This window comes from Phoenix dactylifera, chromosome 3 (assembly GCF_051530095.1).
Source record: "Phoenix dactylifera cultivar Ajwa chromosome 3, Ajwa_hap1_PhDact_Kaust_v1.1, whole genome shotgun sequence".
Taxonomy (NCBI): domain Eukaryota; kingdom Viridiplantae; phylum Streptophyta; class Magnoliopsida; order Arecales; family Arecaceae; genus Phoenix; species Phoenix dactylifera.
Window position 1 is genome coordinate 49,372,557 of NC_143192.1, and position 21,117 is coordinate 49,393,673.

Consider the following 21,117-nt stretch of genomic DNA (forward strand, 5'->3'; position numbering starts at 1 on the left):
AGGAAACTATGATGGATTTCCCCTAGCCCAAGTCTTGGACAAACCCCAAGACCGAATACAAGAGACAAGGTCCCTCCCAAGCCACTAAGGCCGAAAAACACAACAAGTGCTAAGATGTAAGATATATCCTAAGATGGTCAAAAGAGCCTCATTCCCTCTTATTTATAGTGCTCCCCAAGTGGCCCAAGAGTGGCCAAGGCATAGGGGTCTTCATGGCATGAGAAGGGCCAAAGGCTTGGCCAAGGCATGGCCAAGCCTTGGGCATAGGCTGTTGGCCCGGCTGGGGCCTTGGCAGAAGGCTGGCAGGCCTATGGCACGGCCTGGGCGCTGTGGCAGGGCGCCTGGGCGCGGCAGGCTGGCTGGCAGGGCGCCTGGGCGCGCGGCAGGGCGCCTGGGCGCGCGGCAGGGCGCCTGGGCGCGCGGCAGGGGCGCGGCAGGGCGCCTGGGCGCGCGGCAGGGCGCCTGGGCGCGCGGCAGGGTCGCGGCAGGGCGCCAGGGGGCGCGGCAGGGCGCGGCAGGCGCGCCGAGGCGCGGCGGGCAGGGCGCGGCACGGGCGCCGAGGCGCGGCGCGCAGGGCGCGGCACGGGCGCCGAGGCGCGGCGCGCGCAGGCGCGGCACGGGCGCCGAGGCGCGGCGCGCAGGGCGCGGCACGGGCGCCGAGGCGCGGCGCGCAGGGCGCGGCACGGGCGCCGAGGCGCGGCGCGCGCAGGCGCGGCACGGGCGCCGAGGCGCGGCGCGCAGGGCGCGGCACGGGCGCCGAGGCGCGGCGCGCAGGGCTGTCGGGCGCGCGTGGGCGCGCGCGCAGGCGTTGTCGGGCGCGCGTGGGCGCGCGGCAGGCGGGCGGTCGGGCTGCGGCGAGGTTCGCTGGGCCGAACCTCGCCCGGTCGTGCAGGCGGGCGCTGGCGGGCGCGCGGTGCGGGCGGGCGGGCGCCTGGGCCCGACCAGCGCGCGCGCGGCCAGCGCCTGGGCGCGCGCGGGCGCGCGCGGAGGCACGCAGTGGCCGCGCACGGTCGTGCCATGGGCCGTGCACGGGCGTGCCTTGGCTTGGGGCTGCTGGGCCTTGCCTTGGCCGACCTTGGGGATGCTTGGCCAAGGCTTGGCCACTCCTCCAAGCCAAGAGTTTGCCCGGGGCTTTGTGCTTGGCGATGCTCTCCTTTGGCCTTGTCTAGGCCTTGAATCCTCCTTGGTTGCGAGCCCCAATGGCGGTGTTCATGGGGGGTCCTCATCACGTGGTCATGCGCGGGCGAGCGCAAGGCTTTGGCCATGGTTTGGCCCTCCTTTGGCACCGTCAAGGCCCAAAGTCTTCCACGGTTGGCTTCTTGGCGGTGTGGTGGGCTTGGGTCCGCAACATTCCCCCTCCCTTGAAAAATATCCTTGTCCTCAAGGATAATGAGTGGATGCCGCCGGATTACCTCATCATGGTCTTCCCAAGTGGCCTCTTCTCTTGGCATTCCTCCCCATTGAAACATTACTTGCCATAGTTGTGTTATGGCTCTCTTCAAGTCGGCCCATGTTTCTCTTAACTTCGGGCTCCCTTCAAACTCTCTCTTCTTAGCCACTAACCCATAATCATTCGCGAAGCGCCGATGGTAGCCGATTGACCCCAAGTCCCCCCTTAGGGCCGAGATCTCCACAAAGGCCTCAACCTTTCGTGGACCAAAATTTACTCCTCCCAAAGTGTGGCCCATATAGCCCAACTCGAATGTACATTTAGAAGGCTCGATGTAGACGTGGTGATTCTCCACAACCTCCGAGTGCTTCATGTGCTTTTCCATGGACCCGAAATAGACCCAAGTATCATCAAAGGAAACTAAAATGAATTCTCTCAAGTAAGGCCCAAATACCTCATTCGAAGTGGGTTGTAGAATGGATGATCCTTGAACTCCCGACAAAGCATGCAAGGTGAACTCGGTCTCCTTCTTTTTATCACTATGTCCGATCTCCTCACCATGCTCCATCTCTTTATTTTCTTCTTTTGAATTTTCAACTCTAGTGGCCTCATCTCCGCTGCCCACATCTAGAAGAAAAGCTTGCCCGGTCTTGCAAGGATGTCCCGGTCTCCACTTGCCCCCACACTTGAAGCATAGCTCCTTTTTGATGTATTCTTGGAGCTCTTCCCTTGATAACTTCTTGATTTCTTTGGGTCGGTCCTTGTCGTCACTTTTAACCTCTCCATTGACCTTCCAAGGTGCTCTTGGTTGCAAGGATGAAGATGCATTGTTGCTGAAATTTTCTTTGGACATGTGCTTCTCCGCGGGGTAGCTTTGATCTAGGATCTCCGCCATCCTCATTGCATCTTGTAACCTTGTTGGTTGCTTAAGCTTCACTTCCTTGGCTAGCCATGGCTTTAAACCATCTAGGAAAGTGCCCATTAGCGCCTCTTCGGACCATCCCCTCACTAATGTTTGGAGACGCCGAAACTCATCAATGTATGTTTGCACCTTTCCTTCTTGTTTCAACTTGGCTAGTTGCCCATGGTAGTTCACAACGGGTGAAGGACCCCATTGTGACATGAATTCCTTTACGAAGGCCGTCCAACCTAGTCTCTTGCCATCCTTCTCATAGAGTGCCCGGATCCATCTCCACCACCGATTTGCCCTTCCTTCAAGATGGAAGCTAGCAATGGTGACCCGGTCGGCTCTTGAGACCCCATAAACTTCAAAGTATTGTTCGGCTTTGTCTAGCCATTCGTAGGGTTCGCCTCCTCCAAATAAGGGAAAATCAATCTTGGGCACCCTCAACCCTCTTTCATATGATCGAGGACTCCTTCCAACTTCATCTTCAAAGTCTTCTCCCATTCGGCTCCTCCTTCTTCCCTCCATGTTACCTCTCCGGCCAAAAGACCCTTGAGCATGGAATGGCTCCTCTTTAGCCTCACTCTCATCCTCACTATATTTTCTCCCTCTTGTGCTAGTCCTATCATCCTCCATCCACCTATCTACTATCCCCCCATCCCGGGCTCCAATTCTTTCATCTTTTCTCCATGGTCCTTGATGGCCTAACCCCACTTCTTTGTTAGATCTCAAGCTTCCTTCTTTACTTGCTCTTTTCTCCCTCACTTGGCCCCGCCATGAGGCATGCGACCAATATTCTTCTTCGTTGGATCTTCTAAGTTCTTTTTCTCTTCCACTTCCTCTAACTCGCCTTTCTAATCTTTTTAGGCGGGCATTTACACCGGCTAGGGTAGTTGATATCTTCTCAAAGGTTTGGTTTCGACTTTCAAGGGTTTGATTTAGGTGTTGAGAACTCCCCTCTAAGGCCTCAAGCCGTGCATTCTCATCCCTCATCATCACTCCTAACCTCCTTTGGTCGTCACCCAAGGGATGAACCGACCCTCCTTCTTATATATTCAAAAGATACACCACTCGATCTTCTTCAATTACAACAAAGGTTACAACAAGAAAAACTCTCTCTTTCTCCCAAGAGATACGTTTTGGAACTCTATTTGCTCCCTACCCGATGTAGTTGGGAAAGGGCACGAGGTACTACCACTAGCCTCCCTCTTGTGCCGTCCCTAATGTACCCTACACCGAATAGTTGGGTCAAATAGTGCCGGGTACTACCATTAGCCTCCCCATTGGCACCATCCCTATGATGAGCAAGGTAGAGATCAATCCGTTCTCTTTCACAAGAAAAATGCTCACTCCTCTTTTGCAAATAAGAATGATAAGTTGCTAAAATTTAAGTACCCGATGCATGCATAACAAACTTCTAATGTACCCCCTCTCAAATGCAACAAATAATATGAAGGTAGTAAGCAAACTTCACTACTAGGCATGCAATGATATGTTAAACAACTTAACCCAACCCACTATAGAATTTGAAATTTTGTTAGGGTTGTAGGCGTTACCTCTTTTGAGAGAGATCTTCGACGGAGCTTCTCTAGGAACTTCTCCCGACGAAATCTCTCAATGAAAGCACCATTGTTGGGGGGCGTCTCTCGGCCCCGAGCCGCCACACCAAGCCTTGCACGATCGCCTCCTTGCGGATGTCGTAGAGTTGTAAGAAACGGGCCGATCGGGTAACGCCGTGATGGTTCGAGCTTGCGCCGCGGTGTGCCAAGCTCTTAAGTGACCGTGGGAACCAAGGCAAGGGGAGGGTCTACTGGTTGCAGCTTGACCCGACTCTTGACTTGAGAAGAAAACAATCAACGCAAGAAGATATGTGGAGATATAGGTAGAGGAACGCTTGATTGTTTCTATTTCCCAAAATGAAGCTTACACAAAATATCTAGAGGAAACTATGATGGATTTCCCCTAGCCCAAGTCTTGGACAAACCCCAAGACCGAATACAAGAGACAAGGTCCCTCCCAAGCCACTAAGGCCGAAAAACACAACAAGTGCTAAGATGTAAGATATATCCTAAGATGGTCAAAAGAGCCTCATTCCCTCTTATTTATAGTGCTCCCCAAGTGGCCCAAGAGTGGCCAAGGCACAGGGGTCTTCATGGCATGAGAAGGGCCAAAGGCTTGGCCAAGGCATGGCCAAGCCTTGGGCATAGGCTGTTGGCCCGGCTGGGGCCTTGGCAGAAGGCTGGCAGGCCTATGGCACGGCCTGGGCGCTGTGGCAGGGCGCCTGGGCGCGGCAGGCTGGCTGGCAGGGCGCCTGGGCGCCTGGGCGCGCGGCAGGGGCGCGGCAGGGCGCCTGGGCGCGCGGCAGGGCGCCTGGGCGCGCGGCAGGGTCGCGGCAGGGCGCCAGGGGGCGCGGCAGGGCGCCAGGGGGCGCGGCAGGGCGCGGCAGGCGCGCTGGCAGGGCGCGGCACGGGCGCCGAGGCGCGGCGCGCAGGGCGCGGCACGGGCGCCGAGGCGCGGCGCGCGCAGGCGGTCGGGCGCGCGCAGGCGGCGTGCGCAGGGCTGTCGGGCGCGCGTGGGCGCGCGCGCAGGCGTTGTCGGGCGCGCGTGGGCGCGCGGCAGGCGGGCGGTCGGGCTGCGGTGAGGTTCGCTGGGCCGAACCTCGCCCGGTCGTGCAGGCGGGCGCTGGCGGGCGCGCGGTGCGGGCGGGCGGGCGCCTGGGCCCGACCAGCGCGCGCGCGGCCAGCGCGCGCGCGGCCAGCGCCTGGGCGCGCGCGGCCAGCGCCTGGGCGCGCGCGGCCAGCGCCTGGGCGCGCGCGGGCGCGCGCGGAGGCACGCAGTGGCCGCGCACGGTCGTGCCATGGGCCGTGCACGGGCGTGCCTTGGCTTGGGGCTGCTGGGCCTTGCCTTGGCCGACCTTGGGGATGCTTGGCCAAGGCTTGGCCACTCCTCCAAGCCAAGAGTTTGGCCGGGGCTTTGTGCTTGGCGATGCTCTCCTTTGGCCTTGTCTAGGCCTTGAATCCTCCTTGGTTGCGAGCCCCAATGGCGGTGTTCATGGGGGGTCCTCATCACGTGGTCATGCGCGGGCGAGCGCAAGGCTTTGGCCATGGTTTGGCCCTCCTTTGGCACCGTCAAGGCCCAAAGTCTTCCACGGTTGGCTTCTTGGCGGTGTGGTGGGCTTGGGTCCGCAACAGCCAGCCACACACGGCCGACAGCACGCGGCCAACCGCGTGCCCAGCCGGCCACAGCAGCGCGCGGCCAACCGCGCGCCCAGACGCCCCATGGCACGCGCAATGCACTGCGCGCGCCCATGGCCACCGCGCGCCCCGCGCGCCCAGCAGCAGCACGCGCGCCCACCTGCGCGCGACCCTCAGACCGCACGGCCGCCAGCAGCCACGCACGGCCACCGCGCCCAGCGCCCGCCTGCGCCCGCGCCCATCGGCCGCGCCCAGCGCCGGCCTGCAGCGCACGCCCCTGCGCGCGCCCAACCTTCAGCCGAGCCGACTCGCGCCCCAGTGCCGAGCCGACTCGACCACGCCCGACCCTCAGCCGAGTCGACTCGCGCCCCAGTGCCGAGCCGACTCGACCATGCCCAACCTTCAGCGGAGCCGACTCGCGCCCCAGTACCGAGCCGACTCAGCCACGCCTGAACCTCGCCGAACAGAAGGACGGCCAGTACTCTGCAGGGCCGCCTGCCCGTCCCTCGCCAACAGTTGGCGCCCGCGCAACAGTGGGTTGCGCGCACGCCAAGCATGGGCATGAGCTCAAGCGGCAGCCAAGGGCACCAGCCCATGCGTGCGCACATGGGCGCGCACGCATCAGGAAGCACAGCAAGCCCAAGGCACGGCCAGACCAGCATTCGGCCGAGCGCACCACAGCCAGATCAGCCCAAGGGCAGCGCACGGGTCAAGCTCGACCAAAGGCACAGCAGATCAGCCGAGCCCGCCAGCATTAGGTCCGGACCAGCCAGCGCACGAGCGCCCGAATGCCAAGGATGGAAAGCCACGGTCAACCTGGCCCCGCGCACACTAGAAGACACATGGCAGCCATCCGCCGACCAGGCGCCCAGCCAAAGAAGGAAGGCAGCGGTCAGCCCGAGCCCGCACGCGCTAGCAGACACATGGCAACTATCCGCCGACCGAGCGCCCAGCCATAGAAGGAAAGGCACGGTCAGCCCGAGCCCGCGCGCGACCAAGGACACATGGCAGCCATCAGCTGGCCTGGCGCCCGGCCAAAGAAGGAAGATAACTGTCAGCCCAGCCCTGCGCGCACCAAAGGCCAAGTGGCAGCCATCAACACCCGAGCGCAAACAAGGAAAACCATCAACAGATTGCGCCCAGCCAAGGCCAACAACCAGGGACACTTGGCAGGCTGCCAAGCACCAGCGCCGAGGCAAATCAGGAAACCGCACGCAAAGAATCCGTGGAGGAGCCTGCAGGCTCTTCCATGGCCAACCGACCCAGGCTGACACGGGCGGCCAGGATGCATCAGGCCGCCAGATGAACGCGCGTCAAGAGGACACGCCAGCAATCCGTGGGAGCTCAAGCCAAAGCAAGCAAGGCATGGCAAACCAGGAAGCAAAGCTCGGCACAGCAGGAAACCCAACCCAGCCGCCCGGCGCAGCAACCAAATCAGGCTGCACACGGGCAGATGGCAGCAGCAGCAAGTGCCACGCGCAGAAGCCACGCCAACAGCAAATCCCGAGCGCCCAACCACCTGCAGCAGATGGCCAAACCAAAGGCCAAGATTGACCAGGCCATTGCGGCCGAAATGGAAGTCCTTTGTCATTAGGGTTTAGTCCAAAATAAGCCAAGGCCGTCGGCCATTAAAAGGAGCCATTAGGGCCCTTAGGCAAGAATCTCTTAGTCAATTGTTTTTCCACCAAAGTGTCAAGGGTTGTATCCCTTTGTTTTGTCGGCCGAAAGGCTTGGGACTAGGGTGGGGAATATCAGCCCCCCTAGGTTTGTTCTTAGGTAGTGCAAGGTCCCTTCCCGACCTTTGCCAAGAGTCCTATTGTAATCCGTTGTTTAGTGGAATGAAATCATCTTTTCTTCAACATTGAGCCCCACTTTGGTTTCATCCCATCGCCGGCAGCCCGAAGGCAAGCACACGGCGTGGATTCCACAACAACAAGGAGGAAGATACCCACAGCAAGTCGGTCCCAAGGCAAACCGCCAACACCAAATCCTCAACCTTAGATGCTTGGGCCGGGGATCGGGACCGCAACCCCCGGGTCGCCAACACTGGTGCTTTCATTGAGAGTCTACATCGGAGATCGTCGGGTAATCGGCTTCAGTCCAAATCCACGGAAGGGCGATCTCAAGGGTATCTTCTAACTTTTCAGATCTACATACTTCATTGTTTTCTTGTTGAGATCTGAAAATCAGATTTTAAATATCTCGTAATAGCATAAAAAAATCTGATTGTAAGGGGTTGTTTCATGAAGTCGGATAGGGAGTCCTTTAGCCCCCAAAGGCTCTTTGAGACCATAGAAAACCACAACACCGAGATGAGTAGGGTGTTGGAACATTTGGTAACCTCCCTAGCCACCATAAGAAGAGAGAGTAATGCTAACATAGAGAGGCTTGAGAGGAGATTTGCAGAAAAAAATCAAGAGGGTGAAAGAGAAAGAAAAACAAGAGAGGAAAGAAGAAGAGGAGGTAGAGTTGAATGTGGAGAAACCTATGTCGATAGATGGGCCGATGGCATCCCTATGGAGGATCGGCCAAGGAGCATGGAAAGACCCATGAGTGAACCCCTAGGAAACCCTCACCCTTGTAGGCCCTATGGCCGGCATGCATATGAAGGGAGAAGAAGGGAGGAAAGGGTTTACCATGAGGGAGGTTTCGGACCACATGAAAGAGGGATTAGAAAACCCAAGATTGAGTTTCCAACCTTCGGAGGAGGGGATCCTTATGAGTGGCTCGACAAGGTCGAGCAATACTTTCATGTTTATGAGACCCCTAGAGAGGAGAAGGTGACCTTGGCAAGCTATCATCTTGAAGGAAGGGCCAATAGATGGTGGCGGTGGCTAAGGAACATATATGAGAAGGAAGGAAATTATTTAGGGTGGACGGCCTTCGTGCAAGAATTCATGAATCAATGGGGGCCTTCACCTACCGTCAATCACCATGGCCAATTGGCCAAACTCAAGCAAGAGGGCAAGGTCCAAGTCTACATCGACGAGTTCCGACAACTTCAAACTATGGTTGAAGGATGGTCGGAAGAGGCACTACTTGGCACCTTCGTGGATGGGCTCAAGCCTTGGCTATCCAAGGAGATCAAGTTGAAGCAACCTACCCGTCTACAAGAGGCGATGCGGATGGCGGAGATCCTTGACCAAGCCAACATCCAAGACCGGCGGACCAAGGAGAGCCCCAACCGCAATGTGCTGCCACCCAAATTTCAACCGGCAGCAAGCACCTCCAAGCTTCAAACAGCCGCTGCATCAACCTCCAAACAGCAACCACCCAATGTGAAGAAGCTCAGCCGAGAGGAGGTTCAAGAGTACATCAAAAAGGGGTTGTGCTTCAAGTGCGGCGCCAAGTGGGACAAGGGCCACCATTGCAAACCGGGCCAATCCTATGTGCTGCAAATTGACAGCGGCAGCGAGGAAGAAGTTGATAACGCCTCAACCAACAGCTCTTCGGATGAGGAGGACTCCACCGAGGATCAGCCCATCAGCCCCTTGCCAAAAGATGCCGAGCTATCCCTCCATGCACTCACCGGCATTCAAAGGCCATCAACCATGAGGATGACGGCATGGATCGGCAAGCATGAAGTTTCCTTGCTCGTTGACAACGGATCGTCCCACAACTTCATCAATCCGGGAGCCTTGCAACGGGTAGGACTCAAGGGAGCAGCAACTGAGCCATTCGAGGTCAAAGTAGCAAGCGGCGAACGGCTCAAATGTCAAGAAATTGTCAAGGATGTGCGACTCAACGTCCAAGGGGTAAGAATTTCTGCAGACTTACACATTCTACAACTTGTAGGTTTGGACGTCGTACTTGGCAACGCATGGCTCCGAGGCATAGGTAAAGTAGTCACCGACTACAATACCATGACTATGGAGTTCCGGATCAATGGAAGGAAGAAGGTATGGACAGCACTCAACCACAAAGAAGCCCTACCGTGCGAAGCCAACATGATCGAACGCCTATGCCGAGGAGGTGCACTTTGCTTCGCCGTCGTGATGTCCAACCAAGGAGTGGCTGCGGAGGGACCTCAACCGCAGCCAAAAGATGAATTGCAAGACCTTCCACCGCAAGTACAAGAGTTACTTGCAGCACATCAAGGAGTTCTAGCCATGCCAACCGCACTCCCTCCCAAGCGCGCCTTCGACCATTCCATCCGGCTCAAGGAAGAAGGCAAGCCAATCAATGTACCACCTTATAGGTACGCGCACTTCCAAAAGGGAGAGATTGAAAGACAGGTTGAAGAGATGCTGAAACAGGGGATCATTCAACCAAGCACTAGCCCATTCTCTTCACCGGTTTTGCTAGTGAAAAAGAAAGATGGGTCTTGGAGGTTCTGCACCGACTACAGGGCCTTAAACGAGGCCACCATCAAAGATAGATTCCCAATTCCAACCGTGGACGAGATGCTTGACGAGCTCCACGGCGCGAAGTACTTCACCAAACTTGATCTTCGGTCCGGCTACCATCAAATTCGGATGCACGAGGAGGATGTCCACAAGACCGCATTCCGCACTCATTCCGGACACTACGAGTACTTGGTCATGCCCTTCGGACTTTGCAATGCTCCATCAACCTTCCAAGCAGCCATGAACCAGGTATTCAAGCCGCACCTCAGAAAATTTGTAATTGTCTTCTTCGATGATATCTTGATCTACTCCAAAACCCTAGAAGAGCATATGCGGCATCTAGACCTAGTCTTGCACACTTTGGAGGAACATCACTTCTTTATCAAACCCTCCAAATGTGCCTTTGTACAAACTGAGCTAGATTACCTTGGGCATGTCGTATCCGGAGACGGTGTTCGGGTTGATACCCGAAAGGTGGAGGCCATGACAGATTGGCCATTGCCCAAGGACATTTCAGCCTTGAGGGGATTCTTAGGGCTCACAGGCTATTACCGGCGCTTCGTCAAAGGCTATGGCCTCATTGCAAAACCCCTCACGGCCATGTTGAAGAAGGATGGATTTGCATGGACATCAGCCGCACGCCAAGCATTTGAAGACCTTAAAAGAGCCATGACGCAAACACCAGTGCTTGCATTGCCGGACTTCTGCAAACCATTCCAAGTCTTCACCGACGCAAGCAATGAAGGAATTGGAGCGGTGTTAGCTCAAGACAAGCGGCCCATAGCATTCATTTCCAAAGCACTTGGGCCACAAAAGAAAGCATGGAGCACTTATGCACGAGAGCTTCTCGCAGTGGTACATGCGGTCAAGGTTTGGAGGCCTTACCTACTCGGGCAGCGCTTCACCATCATCACCGACCAACAAGCTCTCCGGCATCTCCTTCAACAAAAAATCGTGACCCCGGATCAACAAAAATTCCTGGTAAAGTTACTTGGTTTTGAATATGACATAATATATCAACCAGGAAAGGAGAACAAGGTGGCCGACGCTCTCTCACGCAAGGAAGGAAGTCCATTGCTCAAAGACACCCTTGAGGACAAGGGTACTCTCCAAGGAGGGGGGAATGTTAGCCACCTCAGCCCGCCGAGCCAAATTTCTGCAAGTTTGGCCGAGGCCAACCTCGGCCAAGAGCAACGCCCGGGCCAAATCCACTGCTTGGAAGTCTGCCCAAGCAGTGGCCTGCATCTTCAGCCTTCGGCGCAGCCCCGCGCAGGCCATTCCCAGCGCCCGCGCGAGGTTCTGCGCCCACTACAGCAGCGCCAGCCCGCGCGCCCGGCCGCACGCAAGCCAGCCACACACGGCCGACAGCACGCGGCCAACCGCGTGCCCAGCCGGCCACAGCAGCGCGCGGCCAACCGCGCGCCCAGACGCCCCATGGCACGCGCAATGCACTGCGCGCGCCCATGGCCACCGCGCGCCCCGCGCGCCCAGCAGCAGCACGCGCGCCCACCTGCGCGCGACCCTCAGACCGCACGGCCGCCAGCAGCCACGCACGGCCACCGCGCCCAGCGCCCGCCTGCGCCCGCGCCCATCGGCCGCGCCCAGCGCCGGCCTGCAGCGCACGCCCCTGCGCGCGCCCAACCTTCAGCCGAGCCGACTCGCGCCCCAGTGCCGAGCCGACTCGACCACGCCCGACCCTCAGCCGAGTCGACTCGCGCCCCAGTGCCGAGCCGACTCGACCATGCCCAACCTTCAGCGGAGCCGACTCGCGCCCCAGTACCGAGCCGACTCAGCCACGCCCGAACCTCGCCGAACAGAAGGACGGCCAGTACTCTGCAGGGCCGCCTGCCCGTCCCTTGCCAACAGTTGGCGCCCGCGCAACAGTGGGTTGCGCGCACGCCAAGCATGGGCATGAGCTCAAGCGGCAGCCAAGGGCACCAGCCCATGCGTGCGCACATGGGCGCGCACGCATCAGGAAGCACAGCAAGCCCAAGGCACGGCCAGACCAGCATTCGGCCGAGCGCACCACAGCCAGATCAGCCCAAGGGCAGCGCACGGGTCAAGCTCGACCAAAGGCACAGCAGATCAGCCGAGCCTGCCAGCATTGGGTCCGGACCAGCCAGCGCACGAGCGCCCGAATGCCAAGGATGGAAAGCCACGGTCAACCTGGCCCCGCGCACACTAGAAGACACATGGCAGCCATCCGCCGACCAGGCGCCTAGCCAAAGAAGGAAGGCAGCGGTCAGCCCAAGCCCGCGAGCGCTAGCAGACACATGGCAACTATCCGCCGACCGAGCGCCCAGCCATAGAAGGAAAGGCACGGTCAGCCCGAGCCCGCGCGCGACCAAAGACACATGGCAGCCATCAGCCGGCCAGGCGCCCGGCCAAAGAAGGAAGATAACTGTCAGCCCAGCCCTGCGCGCATCAAAGGCCAAGTGGCAGCCATCAACACCCGAGCGCAAACAAGGAAAACCATCAACAGATTGCGCCCAGCCAAGGCCAACAACCAGGGACACTTGGCAGGCTGCCAAGCACCAGCGCCGAGGCAAATCAGGAAACCGCACGCAAAGAATCCGTGGAGGAGCCTGCAGGCTCTTCCATGGCCAACCGACCCAGGCTGACACGGGCGGCCAGGATGCATCAGGCCGCCAGATGAACGCGCGTCAAGAGGACACGCCAGCAATCCGTGGGAGCTCAAGCCAAAGCAAGCAAGGCATGGCAAACCAGGAAGCAAAGCTCGGCACAGCAGGAAATCCAGCCCAGCCGCCCGGCGCAGCAACCAAATCAGGCTGCACACGGGCAGATGGCAGCAGCAGCAAGTGCCACGCGCAGACGCCACGCCAACAGCAAATCCCGAGCGCCCAACCACCTGCAGCAGATGGCCAAACCAAAGGCCAAGATTGACCAGGCCATTGCGGCCGAAATGGAAGTCCTTTGTCATTAGGGTTTAGTCCAAAATAAGCCAAGGCCGTCGGCCATTAAAAGGAGCCATTAGGGCCCTTAGGCAAGAATCTCTTAGTCAATTGTTTTTCCACCAAAGTGTCAAGGGTTGTATCCCTTTGTTTTGTCGGCCGAAAGGCTTGGGACTAGGGTGGGGAATATCAGCCCCCCTAGGTTTGTTCTTAGGTAGTGCAAGGTCCCTTCCCGACCTTTGCCAAGAGTCCTATTGTAATCCGTTGTTTAGTGGAATGAAATCATCTTTTCTTCAACATTGAGCCCCACTTTGGTTTCATCCCATCGCCGGCAGCCCGAAGGCAAGCACACGGCGTGGATTCCACAACAACAAGAAGGAGGAAGATACCCACAGCAAGTCGGTCCCAAGGCAAACCGCCAACACCAAACCCTCAACCTTAGACGCTTGGGCCGGGGATCGGGACCGCAACCCCCGGGTCGCCAACACGCGCGCTGCGGGGCGTGTGCGCGCAGGGACGCGCACGGCTGAATGGGCACGCGCAGGGGCGCGCGCTGCAGGGCGTGTGTGCGCAGGGGCGCGCACGGCTGGATGGGCGCGTGCAGGGGCGCGTGCTGCTGTCGGGCGTGTGCAGAGCCGCGCGCTGCTGCTGTGCACACGGTGGGCTGCGCACAGGCTGTGGGCGCGCGCTGTTGGCCGCGCGCTGCTGGTGCGCGCGCAGTGGACTGCGCGCTGGCAGGGGTGCGCGCGGATGGCCGCGCGTGTGCCGCTGCTGCGGGTGCGCGCGCGGTTGGCTGCGCGCAGGCTGGGCTGCGCGCGGAGGGCCGCGCGCGGAGGGCCGCGCGCTGGCTGGTGTGCGCAAGGGATCGCGCGCTGCCGGTTGAGTACGCGCGGAGGTCCATGTGCGGGCTGGTGCGCGCGCCGTTGGGCGTGCGCAGGCGGGCGCACGGACTGGAGGCCATGCGCAAGCGGGTGCGCGTGCTGCTGCCGTGCGCGCTGAGCATGCGGTGGCCATGGGGGCGCGCAGTGGCCTGCGCGTGCCATGGATGGGCTAGGCGCGCGGTTGGCCGCGCGCTGCTGCAGAGGGCGCCAAACCTTGCGCAGGCGTTGCGCGTGGCCTGCGCGGGGCTGCGCCGTTGGTTGGCTTGGTCGGCCAACGCTTGGATTGGCCTCCAAGCAATGAATCTGTCCCGGGCATTGGTCTTGGCCGAGGTTGGCCTTGGCCAAACTAGCATTGTCTTGGCTTTGAGCGAGGTTGGCCTTGCTTGACCCGGCTGAAATTTGACTGGGCGGAGCGGGGTTTGTAACATTCCCCCTCCCTTGGAAACGGTGAGTAGTTTAAGAAAGAATAGAAAGTAGCATTAAATAAAAATGAACATAATCTTTTAAAAATGGTTTGGACATTTGAAGTGTACATATGATGCAATTTATCAAGAGATGGGTTAAGTTTTAGGATGCTACAAAAGAGTTACAGTTGACCAACATGACTTGAATGAGAGTCATGAAGACATTTTGAGGATTTGAAGGTTTAACAGGACATGTAATACGAAAAAGATCAGTGCGGTCGACTCCAAATGGTTGGTAAAAATTCATCATCTCTGTCATTTTCTGTAAGGGGATCAGTAAATTACCTTTTTTTCTAACACAAGCATGCCCCTATGACCCCGCTTCATAGTTTGTATCATGAATTATAAGTTTATATGTTGCTAATAAGTAAATATATTTCTGTAAGGTTTATTGCATCGTAAGTCACCCAAAATGATGCTATGAATATATCAAAATAGCAATGGACATAGATTTCTATGATTATCTGTGATGTTGCATGCACAAATTAATTAAAGGTTAAAGTTTGTTTATTTGTGTAAAACATGTCTATGCATCAATTAAAATGGTTGAAATGTTTCCTAGGGGCAAAAATGATTAAATTGGTTAATCAAAGTGTGCCGGCTGTATATCGTCTCTCCATATGTTCATCAAAGATTGACATTGTATCTGCTTTAACCTGGTTATTTCCAGTTCTGACTGTTGCTTTGGAGGTAGGTCTCTCAGATTTGGTGTTCTGTGACCAATATTTGCTATGTATTTGTTTCATCCTACTCTGATATGGGTATTAGATAGCTCATCTGATGCACTGTTTTGCGCTCCATTGGCTCCCCAGTATCAGGTTTCAAATTTATCTCATCATCAACTAGTGTTTGCAAGCAGGTAATAAGCATAAAGTTTTTCCTCCTTTCAGGACTCAAATATTCCATGAATGGTAATGGTTTATGGTATGATATGCGTTGTTTCTTGTAACATTGTAATTTCATGGATATTAGTCTTTGGATTAATATTTTAGATATTGGGCCTTCCACTATCTTTCCTTCTAAAAAAGAGAAAAGATGAAATGGAATACTGAAATTTGGAGGCATAAACAAGGTAGATTGGAAAATCATCATACGAGCATGTCATCAATATTCATGTATTCAAGTGTTGAAATTAATTAAGAAGAGACCACATGTCAGGACTCTTTATCTAATTCCTTACAAAATAAGGTAAATTAGTAAAATTGGCAAAAATAAGGTAAAAACTTTATTATTTAATGGGAATTTTTATGCATGCTGGAAAAGTATTATTCTTTATTTTTGGTTTTTTCCATTTGTTGTGGCTAAGGGTTACTGGTGTTCTTATGACATTATACTTTGCAGTCAAATGTCAGGAAAGAGAGAAGGAAAAAACCAGACCCACCTTGTGTCGTTTGCAAAGGAAGTGGGAGAATTGATTGCTATTACTGTCAAGGAAGAGGTCTCTCTCTCTACCTCTCCTCCCACCCACCCCACACCCCCCAAAATTTGGTTGCACATAGTGTGGTAAAATTATTCATACTGTCATTGCTTTATGCTAGTTACTTTTCTAAGTTATTCACTTGTTATGCATGTGACTGGGCATTTGCAGGCAGGGCAAATTGTGTGCATCAAGTTATGCTTCCAAAAGGAGAATGGCCAAAATGGTGAGTTGCCCAGTTCTCACTTTTTTTCTCTCTTTTTTTTTTTGAGGAAAAGAAGGGTGAATCCCACGTTGCTTTATTGAAGAATGAAAGAATAAACACTGGTGGCTCCGGGTGAAGGAGCTGAAGTTACATTCAGCCCACCCCAAGCTGATGAGAAACCCTCTTACATGCAGCCATACTTTTTAGCATTGCAACACAGCACCCAATTCTTAACAAGGTTACAAAGATAAACAATCTTCTTGGAAGTCTCCTTCTTGAAAAAAATGTGGTTATTTCTTTCCTGTCAGAAACACCAACAAGTAGCAAGTAACTTGTCCCATCCTTCTTTGAGTTCTCTTGGTATTCTTCTATTCCTCAATTCAGTCCACAGGGATAGCAAAGATGTTCACTGACCTTTTATACCCAACTTTTCTTCGAGTCTCTGCCATACTTTCATCACAAAAGTACAATTCAGAAGAAGATGGTCCACAGTTTCTTCATGATGATTACACAAGAGAGAACCATCTGGCACTTTCCAGCCCTTCTTTGCCATTACCTCTTTTGTGTGAAGCCTGTTTCTAATGGCCAGCCATGAGAAGATTTTATACTTCTCTAGCACTGCTACCTTCCACAGGGTCTTGTAATATGGGCATTTCACTCCACCTTGATTGAGGAATCTGTAGAGAGACTTAACTAGTTTCCAACTTGGTCTATCATCCTCCCTTCCAATCGATGTTATTCTTGGAATCTCTTCAAGCTCTGACCATTTATAGACTGATCATAAGTCAGTGGTCCTTTCCTCACCACTCTCCGACTCCTGGCTCTTTGTCTACAACAGTATGCCGCTGCTAGGTTCTTCTCTAATGTCTCATAAAGCTCGGGAAAGAGAGAAGCTAGAGGTAAATTGCCGATCCAAGTATCATCCCAGAATCTGAAACTTCTTCCATTAACAAGTTTGAATGCTAGAGAGCATCTGAAGGGCCTAGAAGCTCTCAATGTCTCGCCAAAGTGGGGATAAGGAAGAGAGGAATTTCTTGGTTCTAGGACCAAGCCTTCTCCTTCTGTAATGGATATCGATGATTAGATTTTTCTATGGGGATTTATCATTATAGAAGTAATGCCATCACCACTTGCCCATGAAAGCAACACTAGGATCTTCTAAATTTTTTGCACCAAAACCTCCCTCTTCTTTTGATTTGCAAACAATTTCGCAAGCAGTAAGGCATGAAAACCTAGAAACAGATGCTATCCCTTTCCAGAGAAATGATCACCAGATCTTGTTCGATTTTCTTTGGCACCCACTTTGGCAACTTGAAGATTGACATGTCATATTTAGGGAGGTTTGATAATACTGCATTTGCTGAAGTAATACAACCTGCAATTGATAGGAGAACTTCCCTTTCCAACTCTCCAGTCTCTTCTCAACCGTCTATAAGAGATTTCCTCTCCACTTTCCTCAGTCTCTTTATGCACAGTGGTAGCCCTTGGTACTTAACAGGAAGCTTTTCCAGTTTGCAACTAAGGGCTGCAGCATATTGAGCATGGTCCTCAATTCACACATGGATAACTGCACTCTTGGTGCAGTTAATCTTTAGGCCAAACACCCTTTCAAAACTATGCAAAATCAATTAAAGAACTTCAAGCTGGTAGATTGGATATGCCTGGGCAATTCCCCACATTACCGAGGCCCTTTGTAAGTCCCTCTCTTCTGGTCTGATTGATCATTCTAGAAAGGACATTAGCAGCAATAATAAAATAGAAGGGAGAGAGAGGGGCGCTTGTCTCAAGCCACTCTAGGTCGTTGGAGATCCATTCAAAATATGGACAATTTTGGCAGATCAAATAAGGTTTTCATCCAGTCCGCTCATGTCCTGGGAAAGCCTCTGTGTCTCCAACAGAAGTCCTGGTTCAACTTGTCATAAGCTTTTCCAAAGTCTAATTTTAGGAGAATGCCATCCAGCTTCTTACAAAAAGCCAAAACCTCAGAGCAGCCAAGAAGTCTAGAATTAACCTTCCTTTTGTGAATGCAGACTGAGAATTTTGGACCAATTTCTCTGTCAAAGGCAGCAATCTATTAGCAAGAGTTTTGGGGATTATCTTGATGATGCTTTGAACTAAAGTGATCAGCTTAAAGTCATTAGGATGTGCTGCCTCCTCCTCCTTAGGCACCAAGGTTAAGAAGGTATAGTTCATTCATTCCAGATCTAGGTTATGTGCCAAAAATTCATCAAATAGTGAGATAAAATCCTGCCTAATTAGGTCTCAAAAGCACAAGAAAAAGTGCATTAGGAACCAATTCGGGCCTGGTGCCTTGTCAGCACTTAAGTATTGTCATCTGTCTCCTTTTCTGAGAATGGCTCAATGAGTACGTTCAAATCCACATCAGAGTCACCATAGAGTCTTCCCCAGTCCAAACTAAAAGGACCAGTAGGGGCTGCTTCATAAAGATTTTTAAAGTACGCCACAAACACCACCCGAGCAATATCATTCTATACTGTGATCTCAGTGTCTCCATCAACCAAAACAGCTAGTGATTTCTTCTTCTCCGCCCGCTTGCCACTTTGTGAAAAAATTCTGTATTAGAGTGACATTTTAGCCGCCTTATTCATGTCCTCTGTCTCCCATAGATCTCTTCCTCAAGGTAAATCTTGTTGAGTTCAGCTTTGTTTCATCTCCTTTTTTCTCTTTCAGTCTTTGCGAGCCTTGTGTTTTCCTTTTTCTTATCCAGAACGCCAACGGAGCTGAGGAGGAGGTTTTTCTTAGCAAGTAATTCCTTCCTCTTCCCATTCATTTAGTCAAGCTCTATATTCTTGCAGCTTAGTTACCCGGCCTGCACTGATGTCGTCCAGACTATCCTTCTTCCTCCAGACTTCTTGGATCACGTTATCAAAATCTTCTTCCTGTATCCACCAATTCTCCAATCTGAAGGGTTTTTGTTTAGCTCTCATCTCCTCTGTGCCGAGTTCAGTAGGTGCATGGTAAAAGCTTTTTGGATGGATACGGGATAATTGTTTTCCACTCTGAGGAGATAAGGAAGTGATCAAGCATTTCCAAGAAAGGGTCCTCATGTTGGTTGCTCCATGTGAATTTTCTTCCCTTGAGTTTGATGTCAATTAGCTCTAGAGATCTTATAAACTTAGATAGTTATTCTTAGTCTAGAGGACATTGTTTCATGCCCACTCAATCCTCCATAGACCTTGTTACATTATAATCACCACCTGCAACCTATGACCCAGTAAAACTAGCTCTTCTTCTGCACGGTGGTGGGGACCAAGTGTCGGTCATGCACTTCCCACACCAAGGGGTTTCCTCTTAGCCTTTGGCGTTGGCCTAATCAAGGTGTGCCGCCTTGACCGAATGTAGATAGCGCCAATGCAAAGGAAATAATCGGCACTTTGCTCCTCCAAACTCCAAGTATGCTCGGCTATGGATGGAGTCTTGCACTCCTCTTCGGAATCTAAAGTCTTGCTTGCCAATGAAGACAACTCATTTGAGAATGCAGAGGCATCAAAGGCAACTTTGATTCAGTTGAAAAGGAAATACAATATCTAAGGAGGGATTGATGGTTCCCTTCCTTAGCCAAATCCAAGGGGGGTTGATTTACCCTGCCTTGGCCCAAGTCCCTTAGGACCGAAATTAGGCAATAATGCCTACCCAAGCCTATGGCCGAATGCACTTACAAAGTGGCTAACTATTCAATGGTTCAAAAGTCCCTCCCCCCACTTCATTTGGCTCTATTTGTAGACTCCCTACAATGGCCTACAATGGCTTCCACTCGGCTGGCTGTTTGCATGCTATGGCAACTCCTTGGGAACTTCCTTTGCATGGCTTGCTGTCTTGATTCGGTTGCCATTTGGTTGGCTGCTTGCTTGGCTTGGCGGTGGTTGCTGGCGGTTCCTTGCTGTTGTGGCATTGGCCTGCAGTTTGGATGTTGGCGGTTTCTTGCTGTTGGCCAAGCTTTGGCTACTGCAGAGGCTGATGTTGGCTGCTGTTGGCACTTGCCTCTGCAGAAGATGGATCCTGCTGTCATGGTCCTGCGCACTGGTTTTGCCCGTGCCGCGCGCGGTCTGGCGGGCTGCGCGTTGGCATTGGCAAACCAGGCGCTGCCTTGGTTTTCCTGCGCCTGACCCTTTGGTCTGTGATCGGATCCTTTGGCTCTGTCGGTCTGGGCGCTGGGCGCATGGGCGCTGGGCGTCTGGGCGCTGGGCGCTCGGCTGCTGGCCGGTTGCTGGATGTTGGCTCCCGTGCGCGCATGGACTCGGTCGGTTGGCTATTGGCGCGCTCGGGCGGTTGCTGTCTTCGGCGCATGGCACGCGCGCGCGCTGGCGCTGGCGGCCACGCGCCTGCGCGTGCCAGCGGTTGCCTGCCGTTGCCACTGGCGCGTGTGCGCGCCGGTCTTGGGCGCCAAGGGCCCGCGCGCGCTGGCGGTTGCCGGCCGTTGCTCCAGGCCTGTGCGCGCGGCGGTCTTTGGCGCCAAGGGCCCGTGCGCACGGTGCTCCTTGGGCGCGCCTGGGCGGTTGCCGCCCGTTGGTTCCCTCTAGCCCGCGCGCCTGCTGTGCCTTGGCGCGCGCGGCCCGTTGCCGTCGGTTGGCCCTCTGTGGCTTGCGCGTGCCTTGGCCTGTGCTGGGCTTGCCTTGGCCGCGCCTGTGCCCGTCCGGATATGGTTGGCTTGCTGGTGTGCGCGCGCAATGGCTTGGACCAAAGGCGTCCAATCCTTGCGTGCTGCTGGAATTTTGGCTTGGCCCTCCTGGCCAATGGCTTTGCCTTGCGCTCGGTCCTTGTGGCCTGTCGGATATCTTGGTTGCAGCGGCGCCCCAGCCGAAGGTCTGCGGCCTTGGGCGCGCCGTTGCTGTGCCCTGTCGGTGTTGGCATTGGCTCGGCCCTTGCTTGCCAAGGATGGCCGAACCTCGGTTGTGCCCCAAGGAATGAAAGAAGGCCCTTGGGCGGACATGAGCCTTGCTCTTGCTCCGCCTTGGCCTTCAAGATTTGGCTGATTTGGTGAGGTGAATTAGGAGGAACCTCACCATTCCCCCCCTCTTGAAGAACTCCCTTGTCCTCAAGGGGAAATTTTGGATACTTCCTAGCCACTTCATCATATTCTTCCCAAGTGGCTTCCTCAATTGGAATGTCTTTCCATTGCATGAGAACCTGCCAAACCTTTCTCTTGTTCCTCCCTTTTCTTTTAATTCGATATTGGAGGACCTTCATAGGTTGGAATACTATTCTTCCTTTTTCATCAAATTTTGGTAATTCTACTCCAATAGTAGATGGATCTCCTACCCTCTTTTTCAACCAAGAAATGTGAAATACAGGATGTAATAAGGAATTGTAAGGCAACTCTAATTTGTATGCAACCTTACCAATTCGTTCCAAGATCTTGTAGGGACCATAGTACCTCTTGGCC

General features: G+C 54.3%; 1 protein-coding gene across 10 annotated transcripts in view; it reads left to right on the top strand.

Annotated features, from left to right (window-relative positions):
• The window catches only part of ENA (DnaJ/Hsp40 cysteine-rich domain superfamily protein), a 46,885-nt gene that overhangs the window by 17,494 nt on the left and 8,274 nt on the right, over positions 1-21,117 (top strand). For 9 of the 10 annotated variants that reach the window (XR_016399955.1, XR_016399956.1, XM_089929748.1 and 6 more), the window contains 4 exons: positions 14,654-14,781; positions 14,904-14,950; positions 15,433-15,529; positions 15,680-15,734. Coding sequence is in view for 8 of the 10 variants with exons in the window: in XM_089929748.1 (XP_089785874.1) it covers positions 14,654-14,781; positions 14,904-14,950; positions 15,433-15,529; positions 15,680-15,734 (327 nt within the window). In the remaining 2 variants the exon portion in view is untranslated. The remainder of the gene's footprint in view (positions 1-14,653; positions 14,782-14,903; positions 14,951-15,432; positions 15,530-15,679; positions 15,735-21,117) is intronic. The other variant, XM_088718811.2, reaches the window with a different exon arrangement.